The 15,263-nt window shown below is 34.8% G+C and overlaps 1 protein-coding gene across 14 annotated transcripts in view; it reads left to right on the forward strand.

The window, feature by feature from the left end:
• Positions 1–15,263, forward strand: part of PTPN13 (protein tyrosine phosphatase non-receptor type 13) — a 210,396-nt gene that overhangs the window by 92,245 nt on the left and 102,888 nt on the right. For 13 of the 14 annotated variants that reach the window (XM_014787858.2, XM_087434547.1, XM_014787859.2 and 10 more), the window contains 3 exons: positions 596–661; positions 2,755–2,940; positions 7,161–7,248. In XM_014787858.2, the coding sequence (XP_014643344.1) occupies positions 596–661; positions 2,755–2,940; positions 7,161–7,248 (340 nt within the window). The remainder of the gene's footprint in view (positions 1–595; positions 662–2,754; positions 2,941–7,160; positions 7,249–15,263) is intronic. The other variant, XM_087434551.1, reaches the window with a different exon arrangement.

The following is a 15,263-nucleotide window of genomic DNA, read 5'->3' on the forward strand; positions in this document are numbered from 1 at the left end:
CTCGGGTGCGCACCGATGCACCGCTTCTCCAGCCATGCTGAGGCCGCATCCCACATACAGCAACTAGAAGGATGTGCAACTATGACATACAACTATCTACTGGGGCTTTGGGCGGAAAAAAAAAAAAAGAGGAGGATTGGCAATAGATGTTAGCTCAGAGCCGGTCTTCCTCAGCAAAAAGAGGAGGATTAGCGTGGATGTTAGCTCAGGGCTGATCTTCCTCACAAAAAAAAAAAAAAAAAAGCAAGTTGCTGAGTAATGTTTGAAGTTTCTGACCTTTTGTAAAAGAAGGGGAAAATAAGAATATATATTCATATTTGCTTGAGTTTATATAAAGAAACTTTAAATAAGAACTAATAAAAATGATTACTCATAGAGGGTGGGCTGGGGAATTGGGAAACAAAGTCATTTCTGATCATTTCTAGTCTTATTTTCTGTTTTAAGCTCTCACTTTTATGCAAAATATGAAATGATGATTTTCTCAATTTGTGTTATACTTTCTTTGGAATGAAAAGTCATGAATATATAGTATTTGCTAAATTTTTAAATTCTATTTTACCATAAAATGACTTTCTTTAAAAAATTCTATTCCTAGATCCATATTTATTCTCTTGGAATGACATTGTATTGGGGGGCTGATCATGAAGTACCTCAGAGCCAAGTAAGTCAAGTTGTCACATTTATACAACTTCACACTTTTTTAAAAAGCTCTTCCACATATTCATGTGTTCTACAGCATATGTCAGGCCCACCAGCATTCCTGTGCTGGTGTTCACATTAGTAATGTCACACTCTCCAAATAAAATAATAACAAAGTACTAAAAAAATTATTTTTCTTAAAATGTGCTTAGAATTATAGCAGTCACTACCCAGGTTTCAACAATTCAGTCTGTGAAATGCAGTGACCTCTTCAAAAATTAAAGCCAGAGAGATGGGAGTCCACTTCATTTCTTCTAATTTAATGACTGATAACAGGGATTGTAAGTGTTTTTGATTCATTCTTGAACTGAAATGATAACTTTTTGATGCAAAAACTGTAAGACTAGTAGCTCTAACTATGTCTCAAGTTTATGCTTCATTACTTTTTCTCTTTTCACTTCAGAATCGTACTTCACTACCCCTGCAGCCGCAGACACAGATATTACAGTAACACTTTCTGAGGCCTTAGGTTCTGATGACCATTGAGCTGTTTCTAGTCTTTATTTTCTAAATAACTCTGATTCCTGAAGACCCAATATAAGCATAGTGGTAAATACTAATCAAAGATTTAAAAATAACTATATTTCATCAAAGCAAAGAAATAGCATATAGAATTAGGTTTTATTTTAGGCATTTAGAAGTTAAAAACAAAAATAGGTGTGTTTTTTAATCAAATTGAGAAGTAACAAGCATTTTAGGCTTTTATTATAGAATTCAAATGTCTTAAGATCCATGCAAGCTGAATGATAGTCTTCAACTTGGTTTGGTCTAATTTTACATCATGAAATATACTGTGTATTTACTTTCTCTCCTCAGTTTAAATTCTATAAATATAAATGAGAAAGTTAAATTCTTACTGGAAATATTGGTGTCATATGTTATACAACCTAACTTACATGTAAAATGTGATCACAGCCTGTAATTAACACTTCATATTCTTTTCTGGTAACTGAAAATAAAGTCAATATCAATAATGTATAAATTGGTTAGCTATCAGAAATCATAATCATTTTGGAAATATTTAATATTAATTCATAAGTATTTATTAAGCACCTACCTTGTGTTAGATGCTGTACTAGACACTAGGAATATGATGACTCATTCCTGTGGAGTCCATTCGTGGGTACAGACAACTAAATAACCAATTACAACACAATCCAATGAATGCTGTGTTAGGGAAAATGGAGGTTGCTGTAGAAAACCTGAGTTGGAGCCTCTAACTAGACTTGGAGGGTTGGGATAGACTTATTAGAGGACATTGCGTCTAAGCTGAGATCTAAAGGATGACATAATACCCACATGAATGAAAATAGAAGAGAAGGGTCATAGGGAAAGTGTATGTTGAAACTTGAAGTGGATGTACCAGTTTCAACTCCCAACAGCCGTGCTCCACTCCTCCCCAATGCTTTGTGTTATCAGTCTTTTTATTTTTCACCATTCTGTTGAGTGTGTGGTGGCTTCTTTTTTGCAGTTTTAATTTGCATTTCTTGGTATGCTTATTGGACATTTGGATTTAATATTCTACAAATTATGTCAGCTAATTACCAAAAAAATCTCACATTCTGGCTTCTCTGTTTCACCAGCCTAATGAGAACTTACATTTAAAGATCTCGAGTCATTGCAATATTTGAAGTCTGTTCTAAGTTTTCTTGAGAGTGTCAAATTATATTTAATATATATTGAATATATTACATTTCATTGAATGTTAGTAAATTGTTTATTCCCCCAAAATGGTATATATGTAGTAACTGCTTACCAAAATATTTGAATAACCAAAGAATCTCATTTCTTTATCATACGAAAAACCCCCAGAGTGTTTCTATAATACTTTCTATCTTGGGAGATGTATGTTAGTCATCTTCTGCTAAGAATTTTTTTGGATTATGAAAAGGTAAAATGCAGTAAAATATATATGCCACTAGATGAAGAATTCATTTCTTCTAAGTATTTAAAGTGTGTTTGGTGTGGTTCCTCTGACTCCTGGGATAGCTTGTCTCCTGTTAGATAAGATTTACTCACACTTATAAACATGGCTTTTCCTTCCTTTATATTCAGCCTATCAAGCTTGGAGATCATCTCAACAGCATCCTGCTTGGAATGTGTGAGGATGTTATTTACGCTCGGGTTTCTGTTCGGACTGTCCTGGATGCTTGCAGTGCTCACATTAGGAACAGCAATTGTGCACCTTCATTTTCCTATGTGAAACAGTTGGTAAAACTGGTTCTGGGAAATCTGTCTGGGGTAAGCTACAGCTCCTATTGGTATATAGAGTCATATTTTAAAATTTAGCAGCATATCACAAAATTTTCTTTAAAGATACTATATAGGTAGCATTTTCTCAATGAAGACCAGGAACAGGAGATCGAATTTCTTGTTCTAATGTTGTTTATTTGAAACAATAGTTAAAATTTAGAAGCCCAGTACAATACCTGAGTCTCCTAGATTTTATGAGAATTAGTCTTTTTTTAGAACTTTCTTCCAGTGAGTATCACAGAATCACAGCATGTTAGAGTTGAATATATCTACTCTTGCCTCCTTTCTTACATCTTTTCCTAAGGAGCTTTTAGCAAATGGTTCTATCTATTGTAAAAAATGCATTGACATGCAAAATATGGTTTTAGAATTATTTAAATGCACTTTTTGTTGCTTTATACGTGTTCTTGGCTACTTATTTGTCTGGACCCCTTAGGTATTCGCAAAACCCTTCCCACCTTCTCCGGACACTGGCACCTGGTGTGTAGAGGGGATGCATGCTGGAATCTCTGCTAGATGCCCCAAAACCTGGACTCTTTAGTTTTCTCTCTTGTCTTTGATATGAAGAATCCCAAGAATAACAAACTCTATATCTAATAGTCCTACCTCTGCATTTCTTAAGCTATATTCTATCCTATTTGTCCATTTTGGATACTCCTTGGTTTTAAATATCTGATCTAGATCTAAACTTTATCTGCTCTTACCCTTTAGAGTTATGGTACCTGAGTAGTAGTCCCTCTCCTTTGTGTGGACTACAAATTTGCCACTGCCACACAGTGTTCTTGATGACTTCCTCTTAATTCCTCCCCTATAGGGGTTTAGTTCTGCCGTCTTAACCAGGATGTTGTGTGGCTGGCAGGGGTATATCCAAATTCCACGCACTTTGCCAGTTGGTAAGGAACACACTTATAGATTCTTCTAGACAAATGGTTTGTAAGCTGTACCCCTCGGAGCCCTTGTGGTCCTATAGTGAGAGGAATGAAGGTAGAGAGGCTAAGTGAGTGCGGTTCTTGGCTCATTTCCCCTCAACTAGAGTTACTCCAGTTTGATTTGATTTGTTTATATTCCTGCATGTGATTTTTTTTTTTTTAAACAAAGTTAAAGCTATTAAAAATCTATGAAAGGCCTCTATCCAGACAAAAGTTTCCTACATATTTTCCAATATATTTTTGTTTAAAAAAATTCCTCTATGATCAAATAAGCTTGAAGAAAAACTCTTTAAGGGAAGTTAAATATAGTTTGACTGCAGAACTTCTCAGAGTCTTTAATACACTAGACCATATTACTAACCTTCAAGAGGGATAGACATATAGGTGAAACATTTCCCAAACTAATTTCGGTCTTTTTTCAGAGATCTTCTCATAATACTAATGTTTTATAAAACTCCCTTTGAGAAATGTTGATCTGTACTAACTCCTCCCTTTATAAATAAGGAAATTGAGACTCACATAGCTTACAGGACTTACATGTCCTATTAGTCTATCCAGGGATCTTGCTATTACACCATGCCTTCTCTAAGACTTTTGTCCTGTTTGCTGATTTTACTCCTGTAGTAAAATGGCTGGAAATATATTTTTCTTCTGTCATTCCATGAAGAAATATTCCTCCATAAAATTCTATTATCCATCCAATAATTGCCTCTATTAGATAAAAGATCTCCATCCCTTTAAGTTTAGTATTTAGTTCAATTTATTACAATAGCTGTATGTTGCTCATCTACATATAAAACCTGTGCTAGGTACTATAGGAGATACAAATTTGAATAAAATATTTGCCCTACCTTCTAAGAGCTCTCCCTTAAAGTTCTACAACCATTTGCTTAACTATGAAATGCAAGGAAAAGTATGAAAAGTAACATAGTAAAAATTTTAAAAGCTACGAGAGTTTGAGAGGAAAGGATACAAGTTATGACTGCATTGAAAAAGAGCACTTCAAACTAGATCCTATAGACTAGATCTAGCAGTAATCTAGGCAGCAGGAAGTAAACTTGAGTAAATCCTGTGAAATAGGAAAGATCAGGGTATGTTGGAGAAACAGATGTAGGGTGTGTTGTGGGGTTGTTTGGTGGGAGAGAAGAATGGAAGGGTCAGTTGGAATCGGCACATAGAGATAGAGAGCCTGCCTTTCCAGAGGCACATTTCTACCAAGTAGAAGCAATAATGCTCCCCTCACTTCTTATGGCTCTTGCTGTTCTCCTACACATCACTGGACAGAAGTAACTCCAACAGCTACCAGCTTTTAAGTATTTACATTGTGCCAGGCACTGTGCTAAATGGCTTATGTGCTTTTTCGCAGTTATTCATCATAACAACCCCAGGTTACAAGAGATGATTTCACCTTTGTTTCAGAGGTAATGAAACTAAGACTCAGAAAGATTAAATAAGTTGCCCATGGCCACACACATGGTCAATGACAGAGACACAATTGGAACCTGGATCTCTGAGACCCCAAGGCCCATGCTGGTAGCCGTTATGCTCCTCTGAAGCTGTTGTTGCTGCCAGTAGCTGATAGAATGAGTTAGTCTTTCAGTGTGAGATTCATTCTAAGTGACTATAATTCTCACTTACTTAAAATTAACTAGTATGGGGCCGGCCCCGTGGCTTAGTGGTTAAGTGCACGCGCTCCGCTACTGGCGGCCGGGGTTCGGATCCCGGGCGTGCGCCGACGCACCGCTTCTCCGGCCATGCTGAGGCCGCATCCCACATACAGCAACTAGAAGGATGTGCAGCTATGACATACAACTATCTACTGGGGCTTTGGGGGAAAATAAATAAATAAAAAATTAAAAAAAAAAAATTTTAAATCAACTAGTGTAGAGTAAGTCAGCAGGCCAGCTGACTTGTCCTGGTTCTTCCACTGATTTAATGTTATAACATCTTTGACCTCAATTTTGCTTATCTGTAAAATAGGAATAATCGTACATACCATCCACCTATATTATTGAACAGCTGTGAAGATAATTATTTCAATGTCGATGAGCTGCTTCAAGGTCCTTAGAAGTTTTCTTTCTGTTTCTCCCTTTATCTGTAATATGAGGATGATAATAATATCTACCACATGAAGCTTTTTTGAGGATTAAATAACAAAGTATGTAAAGCACTTAAAGTAGTGCCTGCCTTATAGTAATTACTAAATAAGTGACACCTATTATTAATAGTAGTGTCAATGCAGGGATTCCCAAACTTGCAGGATGCTGTTTATCTCTTCAGTTACTGACAATATAGTGCAAAGTGGACTAATATCATTTTCATAATTTAAATGATTTCATTTCAGAAATATTTACATGTAAGTCTTATAGGTAGGAAACATATGCCTTGAAGATACTACCTTAAATGAATATTTATTTAATCCATACTCAAACAAGTTTCACTAATGGAGGAATATTAAAACGTGTGGGTGTATGTTAACAGATATGTGTGCATGCTCTTGGTGCCAGATTTAAGTAGTTTCTGTTCACCGTTCTCTTTCCTTCTATTTATTCTTGGTGTTTCTATTCTAATTGATCATCTGAATAAACCCAGTGTTCTAACTTTTTATCCCTTGCAATGTGGAATTTGATCTAATTTGACATACTTTATTTTAAACAAGTATCCTCGATTAAAGGGTAAAGTTATTAAACTTTAAGACTACTTAAACATATTCTTACAAAGGGGACTGAAAAGAGCATTGACTTAAATTTAACCATCATCCCTCAATATGTCCATTTAGTTTAAAGCATTTCTCAGATGTGTTTTCTGGCAGGTAAAATCTAGAGAATTATTTTTGAAAATAATTTAAATTAGTACCCTCAATGCATAGTTATAATCAGAAGAAAGCTTTATTATACCAGAATTAATATGGTTGTAAAATTGTAATCTAATTTGAGAGATGAAAGTAGTTATCAGTTTAGAAAAAAAGAATACTTCAAGTTTGCTGTTTTCAAATGGAACTCATTTTAACTACTTTAATTAGGCTAACTTTGTTCCCCAGTTAGCAGATGACTGTTTGATAACTGTTTCTTGCCTTTTATTTCCTGAAGATGAATTGGCCAGAACTGAGCTACGTAAATTTTATCCAAGGAATACAAATTAACAATAGCAAATGTGGAGCGTCTTTACTTAATGCTATACTCCAAAAATTGTCTAACTAGTGTCATTCTGTAGACCTTTATCGTGAAAACAAAAGGGAGATTCTTTTGTCAATCTTGATTTTTGATTACCTGTGTACAGACGGATCAGCTTTCCTGTAACAGTGAACAAAAGCCTGATCGAAGCCAGGCTATTCGAGACCGATTAAGAGGAAAAGGATTACCAACAGGTAAGAGTTCATTAATAGGAAATTTTAGGTTTTAACCTTATTGCATTGTTTCCTTTATGAAATCTTATTTACCTGGCTTTGAAATCTGATAATTGTGACCATAATTAGAACATAAGTGTCCAGAGTTGGAAGCAGGGAAGAGTTGGAAGCAGGGAACAGACAGGAACACTAGCTCTATTAATATATAAATCCTTTAACGTTGTGCAGAAAATGTTATTAGTAGAGTCAAAACTCCCACAGTAAATCATTTCCTTTCCAATATTGTTGTTATAGCGTTAAATCATTTATTTGCTTTATCATGGTATTTTATATTAAAAATACTTTTTAAAGCAAGACAAAACAAACACATACATGTTTATGAACATGAATGCTACTGAAACAAATGTTTCAGGAAGCAACATTTTATTCTTACTGCACTGTTATTTTCTCTTCTGTTTCTTTTTTTTACTGCTAGTCACAACCCACTAAAATGATTTCATGAGCAACTAATTTCATTACTTGCAGTTATCAAATACTATCTTAGGTTATGTGATGTTCAGTAAATAAAAATTGATGAAGAGTGGTTTTGCTATTTGCCAATAGCATTAGATAATTATGTATCCTATAGTAATTTTTAAATTGATCTTTTAAGGAACAAATAGAATTTCTAAACATGAGAAATGAAAGTAAAAAAAATAATTTTTTCATGAAGATTTATTTTTCAGTGTTAAGTTTCAAGCTTGTCTTATTTATAAGATGAACTTTTGCTTTTGATGATTATCTTTGTTCTGTTTACTTCTCATCAAGCAATATTGATAATTATGATAATCTAAACATTAACAAAAATATTTTGTGGGTGAAATATTTTATTGTCTTAAATCTTAGAGCTGGGAAGAAGTAAATTAAATATTGCTTAAACATATTCTGATGAAACATTCTAATTGATATAGCCAGACTAAAAAGCTAACTTTTTAATTTAGTCAGATAATCAGAGCACAGCTGTCTTATTTAAAACCTATGAGAAGCTCTCATTGTGAAAACTAAATATAGACACTTGCTTGTCTGGATCAAATGTTTTGCAGAATTCAGAAATCATATCTGAGAGGGAAGAATGTGCCCTAAGAAGTGTATTGCTTGAGAAGTCAAGAAAAGTAATAAAATCGTTTCTAAAGGAGTGATTCTGTACTGGTGCAGTCACTTAAGTGTCTATTTTGGTACTTCCCTTTTGCTTCTTGTGAATAAGGACTATTTTTCTGAACATTTAGCTTTCATGTCATCAATATAATCAATTTATTTCTGGTTACATCAGATTCCTTTTCTAATACATATATTATTAGTTTATGTGAGGGTCAAGAAAAAAAATCAGAAGGCAGACTTTGTTTAACTTAGTTTTTACGATGCTTTAATGGCAATTTAAAAAGTATTTTTAGCCCTTTCTTGTAAGTGTTTCCTTATTGTACTTACGTCCCCATGTATATAGACACACTTTCCTCTTATAGGTAAAAATCTGTTTCCCTTTATTTTAAAACAATACTAGGATTTGAGATTAAAACTATACTAGGACTTGAGATTTAGAACTGTATCAGGATTGGAGATATGATATAGTATGAACCTTGGTGCTAAGAATAGCAGTACTTTGTTAATCCATCAAATTGTCAGTCAGTCTCCTGTTTTAGAACTGAATAATAATAGAAAATTATAGATGAATGTCAATAGAAAGCCAGAAGAGTCTTTTTCAAGGAGACATAATGAACATTTTAATAAGTGAACGTTACATTCAAGAGAAATGATTTCTGTTTCTCTTATTTATCGTCTTTCTAATAATTTTATTTATTTATTTTTTCCCCCAAAGCCCCAGTAGATAGTTGTATGTCATAACTGCACATCCTTCTAGTTGCTGTATGTGGGACGCGGCCTCAGCATGGCCAGAGAAGCTGTGTGTCCATGCGCGCCGGGGATCCGAACCCCGGGCCGCCAGCAGCAGAGCACACGCACTTAACCCCTAAGCCACGGGGCCGGCCCTATTGTCTTTCTCGTTTCTGCCTCTCTGTCTCCCCCCTACCCCCCCCCAGTCTCCCTTCTTCCCTCCCTCTCAATCTCCTTCTGCCTTTCTCTCTCCCTTCCTCCTCACTTCCTTATTTCTCTTTTCTGTTCTCTCTCTAATCTCTGGAGTTCCTTTCTGTCATCTCCTACTATCATTAAGTGGCCGTGTTGTGGAACTGAAGTTGATTTGCTTGTTACTTGTTCACTTAGTAAATATAATGTTACATTATTAATTATTAATTTTTAAACAGTTTGTGTTTTTTCCTAAGAGGAAAAAAATGTTCCTATATCTATCAAGACCTCCATTCTATCCCTATCTGTCATGAATCTATAGAAAAGAAAAAAGATCACCTGCCATATTTAGTTTATCAAATTATAAAGACTGTCAAGTATTAACATAGTTTAGATTAAATTACTTTGAATGATTCAGAGTCTTATTGTAACAGACATTAATTATTACATAATATTCTAGAGGTAGCAATTAGAGATTGAACTGAGTCTGTACCTACTCTATAACATACCTTAAATAGCAGGTTATTTACTTGTCATTTACATACATACATATATTTTCAAATAAAATCCGTATACGAAAGTAAAGCTTTCTGGACATGTAGATGCTAAGGACAGGGAAAACCTACTGTATTAAGCACATTAGTTTTTATAGGTATTAAATGAATATTTATTGATTGATTATGAGAAAAAGTTTTATAAAAATATTAGATATAATAATACATTTTTAATACAATTTTTAGTGGTTTCATAAAGAAATATGAGACTCCATGATTCTTTTTTTTTTTAGATAACCTATTTTAAACGTTAAGTTGTGTGCAAAGTGAAAAGAAAATCTGTAATTCACTAACCGTAGTTGGCTCATATTATTAGACTATTTTCTTATTATAACAACAAATAGAAGTCTAAAACCCAAGTATTAATGCCTTTTATTTGTGACTTTGTTTTTATATTAAGACAGATTTAGTATTATTGTCTAATAGCTCTTTAGAATTCTTATGGCTAATAGACTATCCAAATGCAGATCATCTAGGATTGACTGTAGTGACTTGAAAAAATTAACTGAGAAATCTTTGAATAGACTGTCCATTGATTTTATTCTTCAGTAGTCATATCTCTTTATTGGAGAATAAAATCTCCTCTGTATCTAAACTAAGAGAATTTGTAAGGAATTACAATTTGTCACTCAGGATAAACCAAATTTTGTTTATGTTTCTATTTTGGGTAGAATTACAGGTCCTTATACTTAAAGAAACAATAGCCTTTTTGGAATCAAGTGTAATGGAAGAGATTCCTCAGCCCATTTTAGCAATAGTACTGCTCAAGGGTTTTTTAACTAATTTATAAATCCACATCCCAAGGACAGAATCAACATAATATACTAATTATAACCGTTACCAGACAGGAGCAATTAGCAGCTAGTAGTCAATGGCATATACTAATATAATAGAAAAACTTTAAGATTAAGCAAGATTACTTTGTGAAGAAATATTCTTCTAGGACACTGGGGTTATTTTTGGGCAGTGCCAGTTCTTAACTATCAATGGTCCCTTGCAGCAAAGCAACCTTGTCATACTACATTAGTAGTAAAGCGTTCTCTTTGATGCGAACCAACCTAACACCTTTATGTAGTGATAGCTTTAGTTTATTAGGCTCCTGACCACAGTTTTCAGTCAAGAAGAGGTCATGATGGGCAGTGAGATACAGAATTAGATAAAAGAAGTAAGCAATTTTAGGAATAGTGCCTTGTGTCCAAGTGATTTGATTGTCCAACTAAAACTTAATAAAATTTTTTATCTATGAGTAAATGACCTTAAAAGTTCTCTCCTTATATTTTACCTTGAGATCTCTTACAGAAGCTAAGCCTAAACTAGTGGGCTGTCTGCCCCCACTTTGTTATTTAATGCTTCTAGTGCTGATAAAATGGCTTCACTAAGCAGAAAGAAATCAAACATTTCCTGCCAAGCTTAAGGTGGAAATCTACACCATGATCAGATCAGCATGATAGTGCTCCAGAACTTGGACATATTGATAATATCTTGTTTCTTTTTTTATGTACTTGAACACATTTGTGAGGACAGATGAGGAATCGAGAGCCTCTTTTAATGCTGAAATGTCATTTTCAAGTTAGCTTCTACGAGATGCTGTGAATTTTTTAAGTCTGTGTGTGAGAGGACAGGTAAATGATGACATCCAATTAAGGATAATGTTAATCATATATGACAAAAATAGTTAACACACAACGTACTTTACAAGGAAGATTTTTTCAATTTAACTAAAATAAATGGAATGTGTTTTATTATGAAGACTTTTTATGTTCTTTTTTTATTCTTAGCTTTTCAAAGTTTTGTTTATTGTTCCCCATTTAGTTTTTAGCAAAAAATGTACTCTCCAAAAGGAAAATGTTTAAATTTGGATGCTTAATATTTATGTAATCTAACATTGTCTGTAAACTCCTTTGGACTCAGAGCCCCCTCAAGAGATGGAAAGTCCACCTAGAGTCACTACTTATCCTATTTTGAATAATTTGATTTTTTTATTACAGAATCTAAGACTTTTGTAGGAGATCTTTTGATTTCTGGTTCCATGATTTACTATCAAAAGAGCTCTTAAATACCCCCTCAGTAGATAATTATATTCTGAGAAAAATAAAACAGAAACAAAAGGGAGACAAAAATTTAGAATTTTGTGTTGCCCTTGTTCAGAAGAGCTCATAATAGCTCATATGGATTAGTTCATTTATCCTATCATCTCTCAGAAGAAGGCATAACAAATTGTATCCACATTTTTGTAGATGAAGGAAGTGAGAATGAGAAACATGGAAATTAGGTGCCTTGTCCAAGCTCATGGGTTGAATGGTAAAGCTAGAATTAAAACCTATGTCTTTTGACAGTAATCTTTCTGGTAGATTATGCTACCTAAATTGGCTTAAAAAGGTTTCAAAAAGTTACGTAATCAATCCATTCTACAAGCATTGTTTTGGAATCTCTTTTATCAGGAATTGAAAATAGAAAACCAAGACGTGGTCCCTTATATTGTATTATTATTCTAGTTGGGGTTGGGGGTGGGAAAATGACTGGGAGTGATGACAGATATATAATATAATGGATAATTTTAATGCAGTGAAAGAAATGTCCTAATAGAGGTCCAGCATGCTCTGTGAGTATAGTGGAAGGAACTACTAGCTCTGCCAAGATGAGGAAATATCAAGGAAGGTTCCACCTGAAATCTTTTAAGAGTAGCTCCAATGGCATTGTTTTCAGAAATAACATGAGTTTAATTTCCTGTGATCAAAATGGGTAGTGAGCACGGCTATTAAGTGTACTTACTTAATGATTTTGGTGCTGTTTATTGCCTGTTAGAGAAAATAATTATAATAGTTTGAGCACATGTTTAGAAAGATCTGGAAAGCAGTTGAAGAAAGTGCATTTTATCTAGTCTCAAACACAGTTATTAAGTAAGTGGCACTGGTGTTAACAACAGTACTTGGTTTTCACTGGTCTAACAGACTTAATAAATGAGCCGAGAATTCCATGTTTCTCCTCACTTATGTGGCCAGATTCTATGTTTGAACTGTCTTTTTTTTTTTTTTTTTTTTTTTGTGAGGAAGATCAACCCTGAGCTAACATCCATGCTAATCCTCCTCTTTTTGCTGAGGAAGACCGGCTCTGAGCTAGCATCTATTGCCAATCCTCCTTTTTTTCCCCAAAGCCCCAGTAGATAGTTGTATGTCATAGTTGCACATCCTTCTAGTTGCTGTATGTGGGACGTGGCCTCAGCATGGCCGGAGAAGCGGTGCGTCGGTGCGCGCCCGGGATCCGAACCCGGGCTGCCAGTAGCGGAGCGCGAGCACTTAACCGCTAAGCCACGGGGCCGGCCCTGAACTGTCATTTTGAGTTCCCAGATTAGTGAAATTTTCTCTCTAGTGCTTTAGCGGCATAAAGCAACCACGACACTATATTGCTATATGTGATGCTATGTATGTTTTATCCACCTGTGAAGTGTTAATCAGGCAATTACATATTTAGTTGTGTAGTTGAAGATAGTGAGCATCATTCACATGACAAAATGCATTGAGACTCCTGCCACTTAGAAATATGTGATTTAAGAAGGATGTGTTGGTACCAGCTGAAATCTACCTCTCTGTGTACCTACCTAAAGATGTGTCTCCTTTTTCCTCCAAAAAACAAACAAAAGCAGTCCTAGGCTAATAGATCCACTGGAGAAACCATTTAGCTCAAAACATCTCTTTCCTACCACTTCCTTTCTCTTCCTTCAAAAGGGTCATGCAGACTCAGTTTCTCACTTTAATGCTTGTGTGGCTCAGAGCTCTTACAATTTTACTTGAGACCATCTCTAACAAGTATGTACGTATCACTTTGAATCTTGTTTCACACCCCACAGGTTTTGCCTATTTTCCTCAGTATTATCCTTCCCCCTCCCCTCCTTCCTGTCCCTCTCCTCTTCCTATTTCACCCTTCCTTTCTTTGTCATATTGGCTACCAGAGGAGACCTTAATTATGGATCAAAATCATCTTTTATAAGGAATAGTCATGAGATTTTAAGTTAGTTATCATAATGTGATTTTCAAACATATAGAGCAAATTGAGCCATAGTTAAATTTGGCGTATTTTGTAGAAACAGAGTAGGAAGTTAGTGCAAACTTGTAAATGAATTATTTTCATTATAATTTTGTACTGCCTTACAGAATTTAAAATGATAACTTTCTGGACTTTTAATAAATATGAACTGAAACATTTTTATATCTACTTATTTGCTTAAAGACAATAAAAACCTAGCATTTATAAAGCAGTAGTTGTCCAAGAGCCACCTTATTAGCAATTAGTTTTAAGCCTCATATGGCTAGTGAGAAGACATGGCTCTCCTGGGACACCGTGGCCCATTAATATATTGTTAGTAAATACTAATGACCCAAGAGAGAATGATAAATTTACCTGTTACAAATGCAATGGACTCATGATACATTTGGAAAGTGATCTATTTCAATAGTGCTCAGGGTAAGCTTCACTGAAGAAGTCATATTTAAAGTAAAACTATAGGATAAAAAACAACTAACCATAAGAAAGGTCGGGAGTAGACTATTCAGGGTAGAGAAAACAGTATGTACAAAGACCCTAACATAACAAGAGAGCTTAACAAATAAAAACAGTGGCCTGGATAGAATAAGAGAAGTGGAGATGAGACTAAGAATGATTCAAGTGGCAGACCTGCAAGGAGTCTAGATTTGATGTAGAGTGTAATAGTATGCCTTTGAGACTTATTAAACAGGGTGTAGCATTGTGGAACTTATACTTGAGAAGGTCATTCTGGCTGCTGAGTGGAGGGTAGTTGGATGAAGAAAGAAGCAGCAGCAGCAGGCCTATCTGGAAGGCATTGCCGTTATCTAGCCAAGTGATAATGTTAATTAGGAATCGGGCCAGGCCAGTGGAATTGGAAATAATCACATGGGGTAAGATATCTTTGAGCATTTTAATAGCCAGCACTTTCTGATGGATTTGATTTGGGGAATAAAGAAGATGAAGAATTTCAGGATGGTGCCCATATCTCTGTTTTGAGCAATCACTTGGATAATGGTGCCACTGATTGAAATTGGAAAGACTGGGGTAGAATGAACATCTCTGGATGTGCAAAGTAAAAGATTAGTTTTAAGCATGTTCAGTTTGAGGTGCTTCTGAGATATACTAGTAGAAGTTCCAATTATATAAGATTGGAGCTCTCAGAAGCGATCAGTGCCAAGAATATAAATTGGGGAGTTGTCAGTATGCAGATAATATTTAAAGCCTTGGTAATAGATGAAATTGTATAAGGAAAGAGTGAAAAGATAGGGTTCTAAAACTGATACTTAAGGAAATCCAGCATTTGGATATCCAGTAGAGGAGGAAAAAGGAAAGACTAAGAATGAGCAGTCTGAGAAGTAGGAGGAAACCAGCCTTGTAAAGAGAGGAAAGTGGTTCTTTAAGGGA

This window comes from Ceratotherium simum, chromosome 8 (assembly GCF_057802395.1).
Source record: "Ceratotherium simum simum isolate JZ-2026a chromosome 8, ASM5780239v1, whole genome shotgun sequence".
Taxonomy (NCBI): Eukaryota; Metazoa; Chordata; class Mammalia; order Perissodactyla; family Rhinocerotidae; genus Ceratotherium; species Ceratotherium simum.